At 36.1% G+C, this 18,400-nt stretch overlaps 1 protein-coding gene across 1 annotated transcript in view; it reads left to right on the forward strand.

Annotated features, from left to right (window-relative positions):
- LOC131429722 (MLX-interacting protein) overlaps nucleotides 1–18,400 on the forward strand; it is a 147,126-nt gene that overhangs the window by 35,853 nt on the left and 92,873 nt on the right. Inside the window, exon 3 of the mRNA XM_058594042.1 lies at nucleotides 17,942–18,048. Within this exon, the coding sequence (XP_058450025.1) occupies nucleotides 17,942–18,048 (107 nt within the window). The remainder of the gene's footprint in view (nucleotides 1–17,941; nucleotides 18,049–18,400) is intronic.

Genomic DNA, 18,400 nt, shown 5'->3' on the forward strand with positions numbered 1-18,400 from the left:
ACAGTGATTGCATAACCTTTCTATATGAGAAAGGCAAAAATGTAAGACTACTTTTTTTCTTTAAAAAGTTCATCTGGCAACATATGGAAGGTTGACAGGAAAAATATTTACCTACCTTGCGACAAAATTTCATTGAACTGGAAAATGAGGATTTTTAATAGATCTACTTAAAATTTTGGAAATTGTTTTTTTTACCTTTTTTTATATATATAAAAAATAGGTATAGAATTCGCTCAAACTTTCGAAAATTTTTCCGAGGCCCAGAGGGCTGAATGACATATACCAATCGATTCAGCTCGACGAACTGAGCAAATGTCTGTGTGTGTGTGTGTGTGTATGTGTGTGTGTCTGTATGTGTGTTGTCAACTAAGAGGTCGAGATCTCAGAGATGGCTGGACCGATTTTGATCAAACTAGTCGCAAATGAAAGGTCTCCCCGTCACCCAAAACGCTATTGAATGGTTTTGAGATCGGATGTTTACTTTTTGAGTTATTCGAAGTTTTATGTCAAAATTTTCAGTTTTTTGACAGTATCTGTCACAATTGACCTTGAAAACAGAATATGTTTTCAGACTTAGATTTCGCACGATAATACCTATTCAACGAGCCATAGATTGTTAAAATCCGTCCATTTTTAACGGAGATATCGAAATTTTTGTTTAAACGACTTTTCCCCCTATTCCAGCAGTAGGAGTTTTGAGCGCTGTATGACAAAGCAATGCTTGGGAGCAACGGAAAACACGATTTTTTATTCTGTTACATACAATTGTTTCTAAGTACCAAAAAGACTGTGTGCAGCATCCTTTTTCATGACAATTTGCCTCGGACCGATTTTAGCACGGCTCGTTTTTGGCAACATAATCGTTCGAATATGACATATATATACCAGATGATGGCAGAATTTTTTTAATTATATTGTTTCAAACTACTGACAGCAATAAATGCTGAAAGAACATAACATCCATATACCATTCGAATCAGTTCGTCGAGATCAGCAAATGCGTGTGTGACAAATAATTTCACTCAATTTTCTCTGAAAATTTCTTTTCTACAAATTCAGATTCATACGAAAATTCGTATGCTCCCAAACAAAGTTCCTGAATTATGTTTGGTTCCGACCTCTGGTTCCGGAACTACAGGATGATATATGAAACGAAATCAAAATTGTGTAACTCATTCTTCTCGTAGATGGCTGAACCGATCTAAGATTCAAATGAAATCTAAGAATCATCTAAGATGCAAATGAAAAGTTTCAAGATTCTTTAAAACATCTTGCTCGTCAGTCAGATCCAACTTCCGGTTTCGGGGATACAGGGTGATTGGTATAAAAATGTCTATTCCACATAAATGAATCAGGTTTATCGTGTTAGCAGATTTGGATAGTCGATAAAAAAATTTAACTTTTTTCAGTTTTAGTGGTATTCAGTTTTCGATTCAGAAGGCACCTAAAAATTTAACTCGTGCTATGATTTCTCAAGGATTCACTGATTTTCAAATATTTTGAAACAAATGTAAACTATACAGCTATTCAGGTGAATTTATCTGACTTCGGCCATACCGATTCTAGAATTCCGGTTCCAGTATAAAATCGTTTCTCAAAGCTCAATCGTTTTCTCAAAAAAGCCTAATCAAATTTCAGAAACAAAAATTCAAATTGAATTAAACTTATATACAAAATTAATTAGTTTTATACATACATACAAAATTTAATGAATTTTATCCAATTAAGCTTCAAAGTTGTACTCAAAACTGTAATTTATTCGTTATATGGCCATACGAATCGGTTTGGGTTATGCTGGTTCCTGAATACCGGCTCTGGAAGTACCTTAAATTACCGTAAACTCTAAAGTGGAACTTACATATCATGGCATGTTTAATCGATTATCACACTTCTAGATTTAAATTCGATTGTATTTGCAGTTTCGACATTACAGAGTAATGAGTGATTACAATCTCAAATTGTCGCTTTAAACGACGGTCATTAAAATAATGTAATGAGAACTTAAACACCGAAGAATATTCATGAGAAAAACACATGCGGATTGATAAAAAAAGGTATCATCTCACTGCTAGGTGGATTAATCACGTTTTTTAGTGTAGGATTCGAATAGACGAACTTCGCGGTAAATTGCTCCTGAAAAGGGCTAGATTTTGCTATTTTACTAATGAATGAACGGTATGAATGGTTGGTAGGGAACATAATAACCTATCGTGGAACAAACTATTATCAATATAAAAAACCTTTTTTAATCCATCTAGTGGCGTAATGATGCCTTTCTCATATCAATCATACTATCATATATAATACTGTGGTATTCTTGGAAATAATTTTCTTCGATTCTTAAAAGAATAACCGAAATCGGTTTGTTTGACCGTCTACTGATAAAAACTATCAATTGGAAAAGATTTGAGGTCGATTTAGAATTTTTTTTAAAGGTTTTTCTCCATTTTCAGTGATGGTATACAATTTTTAACCCACTTTACCCTATGTTTCAAGATCCGGAAGTCGGATCCGGATGAAATTCAGGAATTACGTATGGGACCACAGGACCTTTCATTTGAACCTAAGTTTGTGAAAATCGGTCGCGCCGTCTATGAGAAAAGTTAGAACACATATTTTCTTTTTTTTTGCAAATTTTACGCCATAACTCCCGAACCGGAAGTCGGGTTCAAATAATATTCTGGAATTCTGTATGGGACCACAAGACCTTTCATTTGAATCTAAGTTTTTGAAAATCGGTTCAGCCATCTCCGAGAAAAGTCGGGTGCCACCAGTCGAATCAGCTCGTAAAGATCAGCAAAAAAGTGTGGATATGTGACAAAAGTGCGCACTCATTTTTCTCAGAGGTGGTCTTGCAAACCTATAACCAGCTATTGAATATTATCTGCATCCAACATCAGGTTCCGGACTTCTAGGGTAATATGTGTAAACATATTAATGAAATGTTTACCATATTTTCTTCAAAATGGCTGGACGGATTTGCATCAACTTAGATTCAAATGAAATGTCCTATAGTTTTATAAAAAACTTATTTCATACGAATCCGTTTCAAGATTATAGGGAAGGATTGAAATAAATCAATATTCAATTTCTTTGAAAGCCAAACGAACTGACTTCGGTTATATCGGTTTCCGGTTTTCAGTTCCGAATGTACCGAAATAAGCGGTCAAAAACTGCCGAATAGAGCATCGAACTACAACGATTTCTTATGAAATAGGTCATGAGAAATGCATTATAACACCATTTGAAGGATAAAACCTGTTTTTTAAGCAATTTCAAGTTGACCCACAATCATAACAAACGCTGAAGCGAGTTATTATTTTTTTTAGTTGGTCTTAGGTGAAGTCGCCATAACTAAATTCAGTTTGTCCTGTCTCTGAGCGAATCTTTTTCCAAAACATCATTTTTTCTGTAAGTTTTTAATTCATTTGGCTCCTCTAATATATGTTTCCACTCAGTCATTGCAAAAACCGAAACGCTGAAAATTTCAAAGAATACGCAGCTGACTTTGAGGCAAGGATAAGGCAGGATTTTCAGTATACCATTTTAAATCAAAGGAAGCGGGGCACACTTCTTATATAGCCATGAACTGACTATCAAAAATATCAATATCCAACCACATATTTCTATCTCGTAGAAATTGAACGAACACTAACAATTCGAAATTTATGAACAAAAACCATCCTCCGTGATGAGAAAGGACAACTTTGTAGGCAATTCACGATGCATTATATATGAATTTCTCGAATATACAAAAAACTAGGTACATGCGGCAGAGTGAACGCAACTAACTACACAAAAAAAATTGAATTTTACAGGTGACTTAATATCCCTCATACGATGTAATTCATGAAGACCTATTTTGTCAAATGACGGAAAATTTCATTTGTAATGACTTAATGTAAGATTAGCATGACTTTTACTGGTTTCGACTGTGACTTGCATTCAGCTAGTAGGTAGCAAAGCAAAGTCCTGGAATTACATTCCTTTTTGTGGAATTTGGCCCTTCTGTTTCAACAGACTTCGCAGCCGATTCTTAGTGTACAGAATCATTGCATGGCTAGTACCTATGGATCCTACTGACACTAAGAATCCTTCCAGGCACGGTTGCTGAAATACGCCTCACGCAACTCATTAACGTTCACCGCCTGCGAACGATTCAAGAACGGAGACAGCAAAGCATGTAATGCCGGACGAGGCAAAAGCTATGCTTAATATGTGACTGCCTGAGCGACTCGCAAGAGAGAAGAGATCTTGCTTTGTCATGCTGGTTGCTATTCCGCCGTGAGCCATTCTCTACCATTTCAAGAGCAGGTATCATCAGGCACGAATAGCGCTTACATTGAGTCAATTTTTGACTCACTGCGAGTCAAAATGCCAGCAATCATGAGTGCAAGTGTTGGAAAAAAATTGAAGACAAAAATTAGCGATGCGATGGAAGCAATTTTTTATTTTGCTTAGTTTAATTGTCTCGTAGATATTGCCCTGATAAAAAGTGTGCGTTGAACATCACAAATTAGCTTGGAAAACTTTAAACGTAATATCATTACTTATCATTGGAAGATGGCAAAACGATTGGGTTGGATAAAAATTAAACTGATAAATAAAACTGATAGTCCACTTCAAAACGTCGTTTAAAATCGTATACTAATGTACATAACAGATCGGCTGAAAAGTTCGTATCGTTTCTATGAGAGGGCGCCACTAGAATTAAATCCATACCATTTCCAGTTAGTACCAACCTTCAAAAGATACGTGTATAAGTTTGACAGCTGTCTGATTATTAGTTTGTGAGATATTGCATTTTAAATGAAGCTACTTTTGTTATTGTGAAAAAAATGAAAAAAAGGAATTTCGTGTGTTGATGAAACACTACTTTTTGATGAAAAAAAGTGCCGCCGATACCAAAAAATGGCTTGATGAGTGTTTTCCAGACTCTGCACCGGGCGAAGCAACAATTCGTAAGTGGTTTGCAAAATTTCGTACTGGTCATATGAGCACCGAAGACGATGAACGCAGTGGACGTCCAAAAGAGGCAGTTACCGATGAAAACGTGAAAAAAATCCACAAAATGATTTTCAATGACCGTAAAGTGAAGTTGATCGAGATAGCTGACACCCTAAAGATATCAAAGGAACGTGTTGGACATATTATTCACGAATATTTGGATATGAGAAAGCTTTGTGCAAAATGGGTGCCGCGTGAGCTCACAATCGATCAAAAACAACAACGAAAAACCATGCTGAGATTGAACGAATTGGGCTTCGAATTGCTCCCTCATGCACCGTATTCTCCAGATTTGGCCCCCAGTGACTTTTTCCTGTTCTCAGACCTCAAGAGAATGCTCGCTAGTAAAAAATTTAGAAGCAATGAAGAGGTACTCGCTGAAACTGAGGCCTATTTTGAGGCAAAGGACAAATCGTACTACAAAAATGGTATCGAAAAGTTGAAAGATCACTATAATCGCTGTATCGCCTCTGATGGCAATTATGTTGAATAATAAAAACGAATTTTGGCAAAAAAATGTGTGTTTCTATTAAACGATACGAACTTTTCAGCCGAACTGTTATAATGTACTTCCTACTGCAATAAAACTAATGAAACAGTTTATTCAGATTTCACCGAATACTATTCTCACGTTCGTAATCCGTGCTGTTGAAATTTTGCGGCAAGTAATGGCAGATAGATTTAAAAAAAATCTGGCGTTGAATCACCTGAGGACAATCACTTTTGTAAAGTGAAAATTTTGCAGTTTATATGGCTTATATAAGAAATAAAATAAAAGGAATTATTTTCCACATATAACTGTAGCAACACTTTTGATTCTCTTTCGGGTTGGTTTGATATTTATTTTATTTATGATTTTGAAAATGGACTGAAATATCTACAGTGATATTTTTTAAAATCACATATGATTATGAATGATCAAGTCCAATACGCAATATCAATATGCAATGCAAATAGAGTGACAAAAATATATTCTGAATATTGATTATAGAGGCAAGTCTAATCTTTTAATTCCAGGGATGATTTATTTTCTCATGTTTTTATTATATTAAACACAATTTAACGCTTCTTCGCATAGATTTGATTTATAGAAGTAATAGGAGTGCAGGGTTTTCCACAACGTTTGAACCTACTGAGACGCCATGTAACTGCTTGCTCTGCAAAAATCAAAGCAATTAAGAAGAATGGCTAACAAAGAAATAGTCATTACTAACTAAATACTCATTCAGCATCTTTTACCATACATCTACGCAAATTATCGATTAGAATAACTGTACTACGATCAGGAAATTAAGACTTTTAAATTGAGAATCACGATTGTGGTTCCGGCCAACTGCCACAGGATGTCGAAGCATTTTGTAAAACGCAACATAAAATTGGAGGAATAGATGTTCCATTGAAATTTACTTTTGCATTTTTGTATCGTCTTATTAACTTAGTCCTATTTTAATGCATTCATTAAATTTTTGCATTTAATATTATCATTTTTGGAGTTTCACAAAACTATTGCCTCGTAAGTTTTTTTCCCAAAAGCAAACAGCAAAATAATAACGTAATGTGATATCAGTTGAGAAATTGATGAGCTGAAATCAAATTAAGATTACAATTTGATATTGCTGTCAAAAATGTATTGAAAATAAAATGTTTTTCAATTGACTCCCGAAGTGATCGGTTTAGCTTTTTTTAAAAAAAGAACCTCCGCTAGAAGAAATTGTAAATTCAATTTCATAACATTTTACAATATTCATATTACAGAGGAAACGATTTCAATTTGAAAAATAACACAATCCGCGTGGTTTATCGATTTGTCAGATAGTGCGATTTAGAATTTTTGTTACTCATATCACACATTCAGTTTTGAAACTACTCATTGTATTATTTACCTTAAAACTATGTTGAGCAAAAAAATTTTTACGTGAATACTTCAAGGATCACATACAAAGAGTCCAAATGAAATATAATTCTGTTATCACATAATCAGGAGATAGTAGGAGAATATAGGATCAAGAAAAAAATATGCATTTAATTCCACTTTATTTAACGTCACTAATGTCACGAGACAGATGATTGTGTTGTGTTTGATTGTATTATACTTGATTTTTAGATATTTATTTCGTTATTGGAAACTGCGGAAGGTCTTCATTGCACGATTATCTATGGCACAGTTTCCAACAAGTAACTGTAGAGAGTTTGTTTGTTTTTGATAATAATAGAAATATCATTCTTCAGTAGAATCTTATGTTGTCCTCCAAATTAGTGCCTTATACAAAATTATAGAAGTTCTATTTCGGTTTTAGTTTCTATTATATTGTAGCTCTAACGCCCTGTATATTGAATGTGACGGAATTATTTGGTGTTTATGGTTCTTCTAGTATTTGTACAAACTGATAGTGTTTATCATCAAAGTTGGTCTCAATATTTTTGGTAGTTGACTTGGTTCGACACAACTTGTCTCGAAGTCAATACAAATACTATTAGTTTATTATGAATGATTAACATGAAATTAAAAGCAACTATTAGTGTCATCACATATGTTTATAATTATTAAGGTACCGATCGTCGAATGGCTTTGTAATCGGTATATAAATAGTTTCACGATCATGAGAAACAATAATAATTGACAAAAACTTGGGACTATTGCTTCTCAGGCATAATAAACAACCCTAAATTCGACCGAATGAAAAATACCAAGTTGGCATTTCGAATGAGGTATAATTTGTTTGGAAAAGTCGAACTCGATCGAAACACAAAATGAATTTATTATAGAACTACGGAATAGGAGTGAAAGTTACATATTTACGACACACAAAAACGCTCCATTAATTACCCTTTTACAGTTTGATGGTTAATCAATAACATATTCTTGCAGGTATCAAAGTTGTCCCTAACGCTACAAATCACGATTAAAGTATAGCAAACACCGAAGAAATGTGCAGTGAAGACAATTTTCTTATAAGTTTTATACAGGAATAAAATTTTATCCTGGGCGGTCATTCAGTTGTACCGCCATACGTCGCAGAGAACGAATCACCGTGAGTAGAAAATTCGACTCAACGCGAGTCAATAGCTTTCTACCTAAACGCTTCGAAACGAACTCACTGCGAGCGAACAGAGTGCATATATGATGCTTGCTTGCTTTGCCAAGCGGTTCAATTCTCTGAGTGGAAGGAAAGAATGAATAAAGCAGACACGGAATATATACAAACTGCTCGCCGCACGGGTAGAGCATCGCCGGTGAAAAGAATAGTTCACGAGTAATGTTTCATTGATAGGATCAGCAACCTTGCTTCCAGGTCGGGGCTCGAACATATATAACTGTGAGACCAGCGCCCTATGCATTGAACCGCCAACCCGGGACCCTGCTAGTAGGTGCGACTGTATGAATTTGAATGCACCTTTTACTGATTGGCTTACTCAAATTCATACAGTCGCACCTACTAGCAGGGTCCCGCGATGTGTGCTCCTGTGGCTCTGTCGATTAACAGACGTACGTTGTGATCCAATGATTCTCGGTTCAAGTCGCTGCGGTCACTATCAGCATACATTTTTTTTACTTCAATGATTTCATGCCATGTAATTTTAGAATCAATATTGAATGTTCTCCCACGCAAACTTTCACGATCTGCGGCTCTCTAAAATGTGAAATCGCAGGGTTTTTTTTTCGAAGTGAGAACGTTACAAAATCTAAAGAATTCGTAGGTACTGTCTAAAAAACAAATTGTTAATTTATAAACAAATTTTCAGACCAGCCATGCTTTTGGTCAAGTTGTTGTTCCACCAGGAAGAAAACGCTTCAAAGGATTCAGAATAAATGTCTGAAAATGATTTTGAAACGTCGTCCCTGGTTTAGTACAAATAAGTTACTAAGACTCACAAATATAGAACCATTAGATGTAATGTCGCATAATATTACAAGCAAATTCCGACAAAAATCGATGCAATCTTCATGTATTAATTAGTAAGTTAGTATATAAGTTCCTTTTCCCCATTACACAATACAAGTAGGTTTAGAATTTTCCCTACACAAAAATCTCAGAATTGCGGAAGCAAATGATGTCCTCATGGTATTAACCAAATCATGTATATAATAGGGCTGAAAAGTAGCCACTTGTGGCTGAACACCCAATTTAAATCTTAATAATTTAATTTTAACTCATATTCCAATACATAGTTATTTAAAAAAAAAAGAATTCGTGAGTCTGCAGAAAAAAACCTCACATAAAGTATGCGCTCACCTTCGTAATTTGGTGATATTACAAAAAATGGAATTGGAAAAATATATGACGAATATGCAGCAAAAAGCTCTAAACTTTAAAACGAAAACGCACCTAAAACAATGTACGGACACACCAATCAATAAACACATGAAACTACGGCACACTTGATAAATGTTCTCGGGAATTCCGTAGACTAACCAGACTGTTTGGTCAAACTAATGTACTTCTATATTCGAATATGTCGAGTTCCGCACAAGCAAACGTGTCTAAGCTCGAACGGGAATATGGACAGATGTTCGTACGCATACAGCACTCAAACCAATATTTATTGGTGACCAAGGTGAGTACATTTCTAATGAAGAACCAATTCTTTTATTGATGGTCTTCTCTTGACTATTCGATGTGGGTGTTTAAGGTGACTAATGTGACTTATACTATTTGGCATGGAATATATGTAATCTTGAAGCTACAAACAGTGGACAGAAATCTAAACAATCAATTTTCACTATTCCATTACTGCCTTTCTATCAATTTCATTCTAGATGTGAATTGATGAAAATTCGAATAAAATCAATATTTTGCTTTGTGGATCATCACGTTTAACTTATCAGTGTGCGATTTTCAACTAGCTGAAAATACGTCATCACAGATAAACTTGATTGTTAATAACTTGATTCATGTGTTTTAATATAAATAGAACAATTCTTGACACTAAAATTTATCCACTTCATGTTTGCCGTCAGTGGCAGAAAAATGATGGTCCTATTAACGTTCCCCATTCATTGTAGTGTACAACATTTGACGTCAACGAAAACCCGACAGAAATATGAACACATTTTCTACTGCAACATGTACAATCTCAAAACTCGAGGTAGAGTGAAACGGTTTTCATTGCTGTTATAAAATTCAACAATTAATTCCTGACAAAATGCCACTCCGGGTAGCTTTTTCCCGCGTTAACGATGATCGCGTCGCAATCGTTTCCAATCAAAGTTTGATGCAAAACACAAAATATTCTCATCTGAATCTGAAAGTGACGACTGATAACTGGCCCGATGTTCCACTGTATTTGTGTGACGCTTGAACAAATTTCACTTCTCACGAACGCTGAAGCTCTCGTGGTAAGTGAATTGTTTACCTTTTGACTTAGCAAGTTTCTGAATAGAGCTGTTGTATATTTATAACACAACTATTTGTTTTGATAGAGAACACCGGTGGTTAGTATGAGAGTTCGGATGTGGATGTGTGAATGCTGGTTTACTTTTTCTATTTTCCACAAACTGATTACTAAGTGTTTTGACAAGTAACAGCATCAACATTCGATCGCTAGAGTATCAGATAAAGCGATAGCGAAGATGTGGTATTTGTATATGTACAATTTAGGTCTTTAAAAAATATTAGTCACCGATCACAAAATTGAAGGTTTATGTGTTACATTGAATCGGTTTTGATTTTTTTCCCTTTAATGACATAGGGTGATTGCACATGTATTCATCTTTGTAGTCGATCTATTTAAATCGATAACTGATCACACGGTATAAAATCTATGGGTTTCACTGATCGTTGTCGATAGCTTAGATCCCGTTCACTCGTCAAAAAAAGCTGTTTGAAAGAACTGACTCTTGACTCTTGAAAGAAAACAATACGGTTTATTGCGGTGATCTAGTATAACATACAAATTGAAACAGTTCTCAGATCTGCCAAGCCATCTCTTTAAAAAAAACACTATTTCAGATACTTCTGGAACCGGATTCCAGGAGTCGGTTTGAAATTTCAATCACTCATCACCGTGTAATTTCCTTTAATTTGAATCATAGTTTGTGAGAACCGATTTAGCCGTATCCAACATATCTTTGTGAGTTTCATGTAGCTGTTTTCGGTCACTATTTCCGATACTTCCGGAACCAGAATCCAGGTACTGATATAGCTGTAGTCAGTTCTAAAGGCCTACACTTTGGAAGGTTTTTTGCATTATTTCAATCGTCATTCAACTGTTGGAAAGTTCAAGCACCCACCACCTTATTTACAATTGCAATTTTAGAGTTTTTGACCAATATTCTGGTATTTTGGAAGAAATAACTTGAGGTTATGTTTGATATCGACTGGGGTGATAATTTTGGGAAATGGTTTGTATAGCCGTTAAATTAAGTAGTTGTTGACACTGTACGTTCATGTAAACAAAATATTTGTTATGTTATGCAGTCAATAGTAAGAGTTTTTGATGTGGAACACATCTTTATTTTCTATATAGGGGTGCAAATTAGAAACTCAAGGAAAAATACACGTAGAAATGTGGTCAGGTTTTAAACACTTACAGCTCAGTATATTTTGTATCAATTATTAATATAATTTCATTATTTGATTGGAAATATTTCTAAGATTCGATTTGAATGTATCAAGCCACGTATTTTCAATTATAAATGATTGAAATTTTTATTAGCAGAGAGCAGTGTCCTATTTTGTCTGCCAAAATTCTCCGGCATATCGGATTTCCCTGCCATAGACGACGGTTTTGAAGGAGTAAGCGATGTATCAAAGGGAAAGCATCGCTCTGATTGGTCAATCGATGCAAAAGCGAAGCTGTTGGAAGCACACGAATCTATAAATATAAGCAAAATTATAGCTAACGTTTCAGTCCTACGCGTAGCATGCTAGAGGTAGGTTGTTGCTAGACAGCTAGACAAAAAGTGCCATAAAACGATTTGAAGCTTTAATTGGTATGCTCTGATCTTGTGTCATGCAAGCTCGGATGAAATTCCATGTTATGTCGAAAATTAACAACTACCCCAGGGTAAATGTTGAGTGCGTGAGATTAATTTCTAATTCATATAAGATGAACTCGATCGATAATGAGAAATAGTTTATCGCTTCAGCCGAAATCCCAGAATGGGAGAAAAACTTAACGCTATAAAAATCACTGCTTGCGTACAAAACTTGAACACAAGCTCGACGAAGAGAAGCTTTAATATCAAAATCCTTATCGCAAGTATGTACAAAGATATAATTGCATACATTTGGGATATTGGTGTAATTTCGTCGGCTATAAAACAAACAATGTTGGGTGTTAGTTCCTAATCAAGATAAATCTAGGCAGACTCTCGTGCAACAGCGGATTCAAAAGTGTGACGATTTTTTTTTTATTTAAAAGATGTTTTTATTCAGGCCTATTTGCGTACAAGCTTTACGTGGCCGAATTAGCCGATTTTTTAAATAAACAATTTTTTGAAGTGGATCTCGTTGTCACTCTTTTTCTAAAAGGAGAAGAACTTCCATTTCCCTCCTGCGAGGGTTGAGGGGCACTTTGTTCGTGGCTCGTCTCGTCCTCCATTGCCGCATCGGTGATTTTGTTGTTGATTTCCGTCTTCTTTTCGTTTTTCTTGTTGTTCGCAGTCTTGAGCCCGTTGCTAGTTGCTGTAGGAGCGCCTTGTTGTACATTGGTTGCAGTTGTTGGTTGGTTTGATGGTGAAACAGGAGTGCTACGCTCACTAGTTTCAGTGCAAGGTTTACCGTAGTGTGCAGGTTGTTCACAAAACTGACATGTAATCAGCTGATTTTCATAGGTAATCAGCGTTTTACACGGATGTGTCCTACCTTGACCACAAATGATGTATGATAGAATTGCCTTACGTAGTTGCATACGTACCACTCGCACGCCATTCCGGATGCCGGGGAAAAAATTCCGCCATACTTCTCTTTCGATGGAAAGAACTTCACCGTACTGCGACATGATTTCCCGAACGCACTGATCGCTGGTCTGCGGGGGAAGGTCATGCACCCGTACTTGTATGGCATTGTCCACCATGTGCACAGGAATTTTGTATTTAATGTTGTCACACTCAACGCTGTGCACCTCATTGTTAACCGAAGCGAATGCAATTGCATCGCTTTCACGTTTAAACATAATGTACACACAGTTAGACGCCTTGTTGATTTGAATCTCAGTTACATTATTAGCGTCTAGATGCATTCGTTCTTTAAATACTATTTCAATTTCATTTGCTACTGGTCTAACTTTGCAACGCTTGAAATTTATACAAATTGAATTTGGTCTTGTTGGCCAAGTTTCAGGCTTTGTTAAATCGTATTTGACCATTCCGTACACTGTACATTGTTCACTGCACTGTATTGTCTTTGTTTCTTTTGCTTCGACCGCAAACGATTTTCGACTGTGTTGGCTGAGATGCGAGCACGAACTGAAAAGTGTGACGATTGATTGAACTGTTTGATTGTAGATCATTAGAAATTTTGATTACCTTGTTCCACATCAATGACTCGAACAACCACATGGGGCTGATCCTTGTAGTTTTTGATTTATATCTGATGCAAATGACCATTTGTATTCGTAGTATCCTAAAGCATGTTCTAAAATTGACCAGGCAACGTAGACATCAACATTTTGACTATAAACGATAGACTTTGACTCACATTGCACAATTTGTTCAACGCTTTATGCTTTTGTTAATTTAACATAATAAATCTTCCAGTTTTCCTTGAAGAAAGCTTACGCCATAGGCCGAAACGTCGGACAGTTAACAACATTCGTTTGTATTATAAGACTGAGACAGACGTTTTTCCTGATTTCTCACAAGCTAGAAATAACACTACAAAGAACAGCCCTATGGGGCTGCTTGGATTGTTGGAATAGGACTACACAACTGTTGTCAAAATGATTGCTGATTCTTATGTATTTGGGCACCAGTTTTTCTTTTGTGTTCTACATATACTTATTTGTAGGGGAAAGTCGAGCAAAAGAGCGCGGTACATACTAGTGCGCATCTCTTCTGTTAATGTTTATCGCTGTATTTCTTGCGATAAAGATTGACAGACGAAAATACAAAATCTGTCATTCTCTTAGCGTTTTTGGGTCGAAGAAAATAAATTTTATATCGATTTGCCTTTCTCATATAGAAAGGTTATACAATCACTGCAAGAACCGACTTATGTCATATACCATTCTACTCAGCTCGACGAACTGAGCAAATGTCTGTGTGTATGTATGTGTATGTGTTTGTGACAAATATTTATTTATTTATTAAACAAAATCCATCGGACTGATGTCTAAATGGACTAACAGAGTGGGAAAAAGCCCATCTGAGTTGAAAAAATGTATATCATTCTCAGATAGGCATAAAAACCACTATCTTTTAAAACAATCACAAAAATTACATGACAACTACACAACTACTTAAAAGCTATTACAAACAACTAATAACAAATAAAATTATCCATAGTCAGATTATTTCAGAATGCTTGATTTTTTCAACGAAGCGGCGGGAAGGCTCTACAAACTCAAACAACTCTTCTACTGTAGTGAATGTTCTTATGGATGCAGTAATTGGCTCGTTGTATCCGAATACAGTCCTATGGAATCTGTTGTGAAGCAGGTTTGTGTTACGCAGTGATCTATTCGGTATTCGAAAATTAAAGTCATAAAGCAGTTCAGGAGCATCAATCTCTCCGTTGATCAACTTTGCAATTATCAACGCCTGTTGAATTTTTCTACGTCGCTGTAACGTGTCGATTCCTAACAATTGGCATCTGTTTCAATATGGTGGCAAGTTTACTGGATCTCTCCACGGTAAATTTCGTAATGCCATACGAACAAATCGTTTCTGCACTCGTTCAATTCGAAGGCTCCACGATACTTGATACGGAGTCCAGATTACCGACGCGTTTTCGAGAATTGGGCGAACGAGTGAGCAATACAAAGCCTTAAGGCAATGCGGGTCTTTAAAGTCCTTTGCAATCTTAGCGATGAAACCCAATTGACGTGTTGCTTTCGAAACGATTTGAGAACGATGAGCATCGAACGTCAGTTTAGCATCCAACTGTACACCAAGATCACACACTTGATCCACTCTAGAGATAATTGTACCATCAATGTTATAGTCAAATATGACTGGAGATGAAATCCTATGAAATGTGATGACTTGGCACTTGGCTACACTTATCATGAGTTTGTTTTTCCTGCACCAATCGCTGAACAATGTAAGCAGACATTGTAGTCGCTGGCAATCATCTACACTACGAACAGTGAGATACAGTTTTAAATCATCTGCGTAGACTAATTTACATCCAGCTCCCAAAAGCAACGCCACATCGTTGAAGAATAATACGAACAACAGGGGTCCTAAGTTACTACCTTGTGGGACACCTGATTTACTCGAAAACTCGGATGATGTGCTGTGGTCTATTTTCACGCGTAATTTCCTATCGGAAAGATATGAGTCCAACCAAGATACGAGTTGCGAAGATAATCCAAGGCGAGATAATTTGCAAAGAAGTATTTTATGATCTATTTTGTCAAAAGCAGCTTTGAGATCGGTATAGATAACATCCATTTGTGTTTTAGCTTCCATACTAGTTATGCACTGGGATGTGAAGGCCAACAAATTCGTTGTAACTGATCTCCCCGGCATAAAACCATACTGATCGAATGAGATATAATTCTTTGCGCGATCCAAAATTGCAACACTCACAATTATCTCGAATATTGTTATTTATTGTTACTCAATTTTCGCGGAGATGGCTCAACCGATTTTCACAAACTTAGATTCAAATGAAAGGTCTCATAGCCCCATGCAAAGTTCCTGACTTTCATTTAGATATACACCAAAATAGTGAAATAATGTCACTCACTTTTCTCGGAGATGCCAGAACAGAATGTCACTATGCCGATATCCAGCTTTTGGTTGGGGAAGTACCAACAATAGTAATTAAATGTAATAAAATGGAGCTCACTTCACTTTTTCACACATGATTGAATAGATTTTCACTAACTTAAATTTTAATGTAGTATATCAATGTAGCAGTATTATACAACAGAAATCTTCAAAACTATTTTCTAAACTTTTTTAAATTTTAGTATTTCGGGAAACTTCTGCTGTAATATACAGGAGAAAATGAAAATGAGAAAGGCATCTTTACACCACTAGGTGGATTTCCGATTTTTACTTTACCGACTTTCGGTTCCGGAACTACAGGGTGCACCAAAAATGTGGAAATAATGCATCAAAGGAATGTTTACAAAAACGACTTCTACCCATGATTCGAAGCCACAAGGATCCTGTTGTCTTCTGGCCAGATCTTGCTTCTTGCCACTACTCGAAATCAACGGTAGAATGGTATACTACCGAAAATGTCACTTTCGTCCCAAAAGACATGAATCCACCAAATTGCCACAACTTCGACCAATTGAGGAATTTTGGGCATTAACGAAGGCACATCTTAGGAAACATGTCTCGGCAGCCGAAACCATTCAACAGCTCGAAAAAGATTGGAAAAAAGTGTCAAAACTTGTCGCCAATAAGCCTGTACGGAATTTAATGTGGAACGTTCGCAAGAAGGTGCGCCAGCTAGTCTACAATGGCTAAGTAGCAAATGTTGAGAATAATATTCTGTTGTTGTAGTCTAATATTATCCGTATATCGAATAAAATTTGAGTATCTAACACTTGTGAATTATTTACAGCGAAATCAAAGTGCGTCCATACTTTCTAGGACTCTTTAAAACTGATCGTCCGTTAAAAATTTGCATAATTGATGTAAAAAAAAACTCATGTACCGAAATATCGATCATTTCTATAGATTACGGAAATTTCTCGTCAAAAATATTCCCGAATAAAGGAATTAAATCTTAGTGTGTAAGGAAAATAATCACCCGAAAGAAATATCTCAGAATATTCACCATCGTCAAATGTCTATTCAAATTTGATTCGAATCTAATTGTCCTGACGTGCGATCAAAACATGTTTGTCCGTTCTTTCTACGCAATTTCCTATTGAGGAGAAAAGGAACTACATATCTTACACTCCTCTTTCCACCCATTGCTTCAAATACTGAAGGTCATACTCTAGTGCATTCCGTTCCTCCCTGCAATTGGATGCCGGTTATAGTTGGTTAGAGAGTGCGCGCGCCCGCCAAAAGGGGCACGCCATATGGTATTCCCCCGTTGTGTTGCTCGATCGCGATTTACCTCCGCCTCTGACAGAAAAAAAAACGTGTGCAGCTTTTTATTTATGCATATAGTATACATATGTGAAAACAGCCGTGTCTTGTATTTGATTGGACTACCCGAATGTACAAGTGTAGGTTTATTAACTTCAAGCGCACGGGCCCCTCATATTTTTAACCGCTCGGCAAGTATAGAATATGCGACACGAAGTAGCTTCGCTGCCGTCATCGAGCGCCGAGTTATCGCGTCAGACTAGCAAGTTTGTTTGGTATACTAATACTGTAGTAGATTCTCGCCTGGCGTCATATATGATCGTCGTTTCTTCGAGGAGGGCTGATGCCTTTAATAATTTGATGGCCGTGTTACTGCTCTAGTATAACGGCAGGCGTTTAAATCTTTTGTTTTTTTTTCTAGATCCATTATATTTTCGTAATAAAATTGAGTTTGATGGTTTTGATTGCTGAAAATATAGTATCTCTCATCTTATATATCGCATTTCTGAACTAACATTTTTTTGACGAAAGTTCCTGGATTTCTGAAATCATTTCAAACAATTAAATATTAGCTCCAAGTGGTAATATAATCAATGTATTCCGTTCTTTTTTTTTGTACACGCAATTAATTTCGTAAGTCGTCGTGTCGAATTATTTATTCACAAATGATGACCAATTACTTTGGGACTATTTTTGATTTGATTTTATTATTCCATACGATACAGTCAACCAATCCTCAACTAACATCGACCCATTACATTCTCTTTTCAGACAAAAACTGACATCTCCCAAATGGAATCCGTTCAAGGGCATCCGGCTACGTTGGAAGGAGAAAATTCGCCTAAACAACGTTATCTGGCGATGCTGGCACATGCAATGTATGTATAGAAGTACTCCCTCACGCTCTTTATACTATATAGGTTTTATGAACGCCCTATAATTTTACAATTCAAACAACAAACAAGCATCCAAACACCAAATAACTTTCCACTATTCATTTAACTGATAAGAGAGTTCCCATTTTAGCGTTTTGTGATCTGCTCATCTAGGTAGAGAAATTATATTTGTATAGGTTTGTTATTGTGCACGAATATGGAATGCGATGAAAATGCTAATAGAAGTCCATTTCACAAATGTCATATCCGCATTGCGCATTCATATTGGATAATTTAGTCGCAACAGTGACATGTCTTGTAAATAAAAAATAATAGTAAGACGTTCATAAACCAA

The sequence above is a fragment of the Malaya genurostris genome, chromosome 2, assembly GCF_030247185.1.
Source record: "Malaya genurostris strain Urasoe2022 chromosome 2, Malgen_1.1, whole genome shotgun sequence".
Taxonomy (NCBI): Eukaryota; Metazoa; Arthropoda; class Insecta; order Diptera; family Culicidae; genus Malaya; species Malaya genurostris.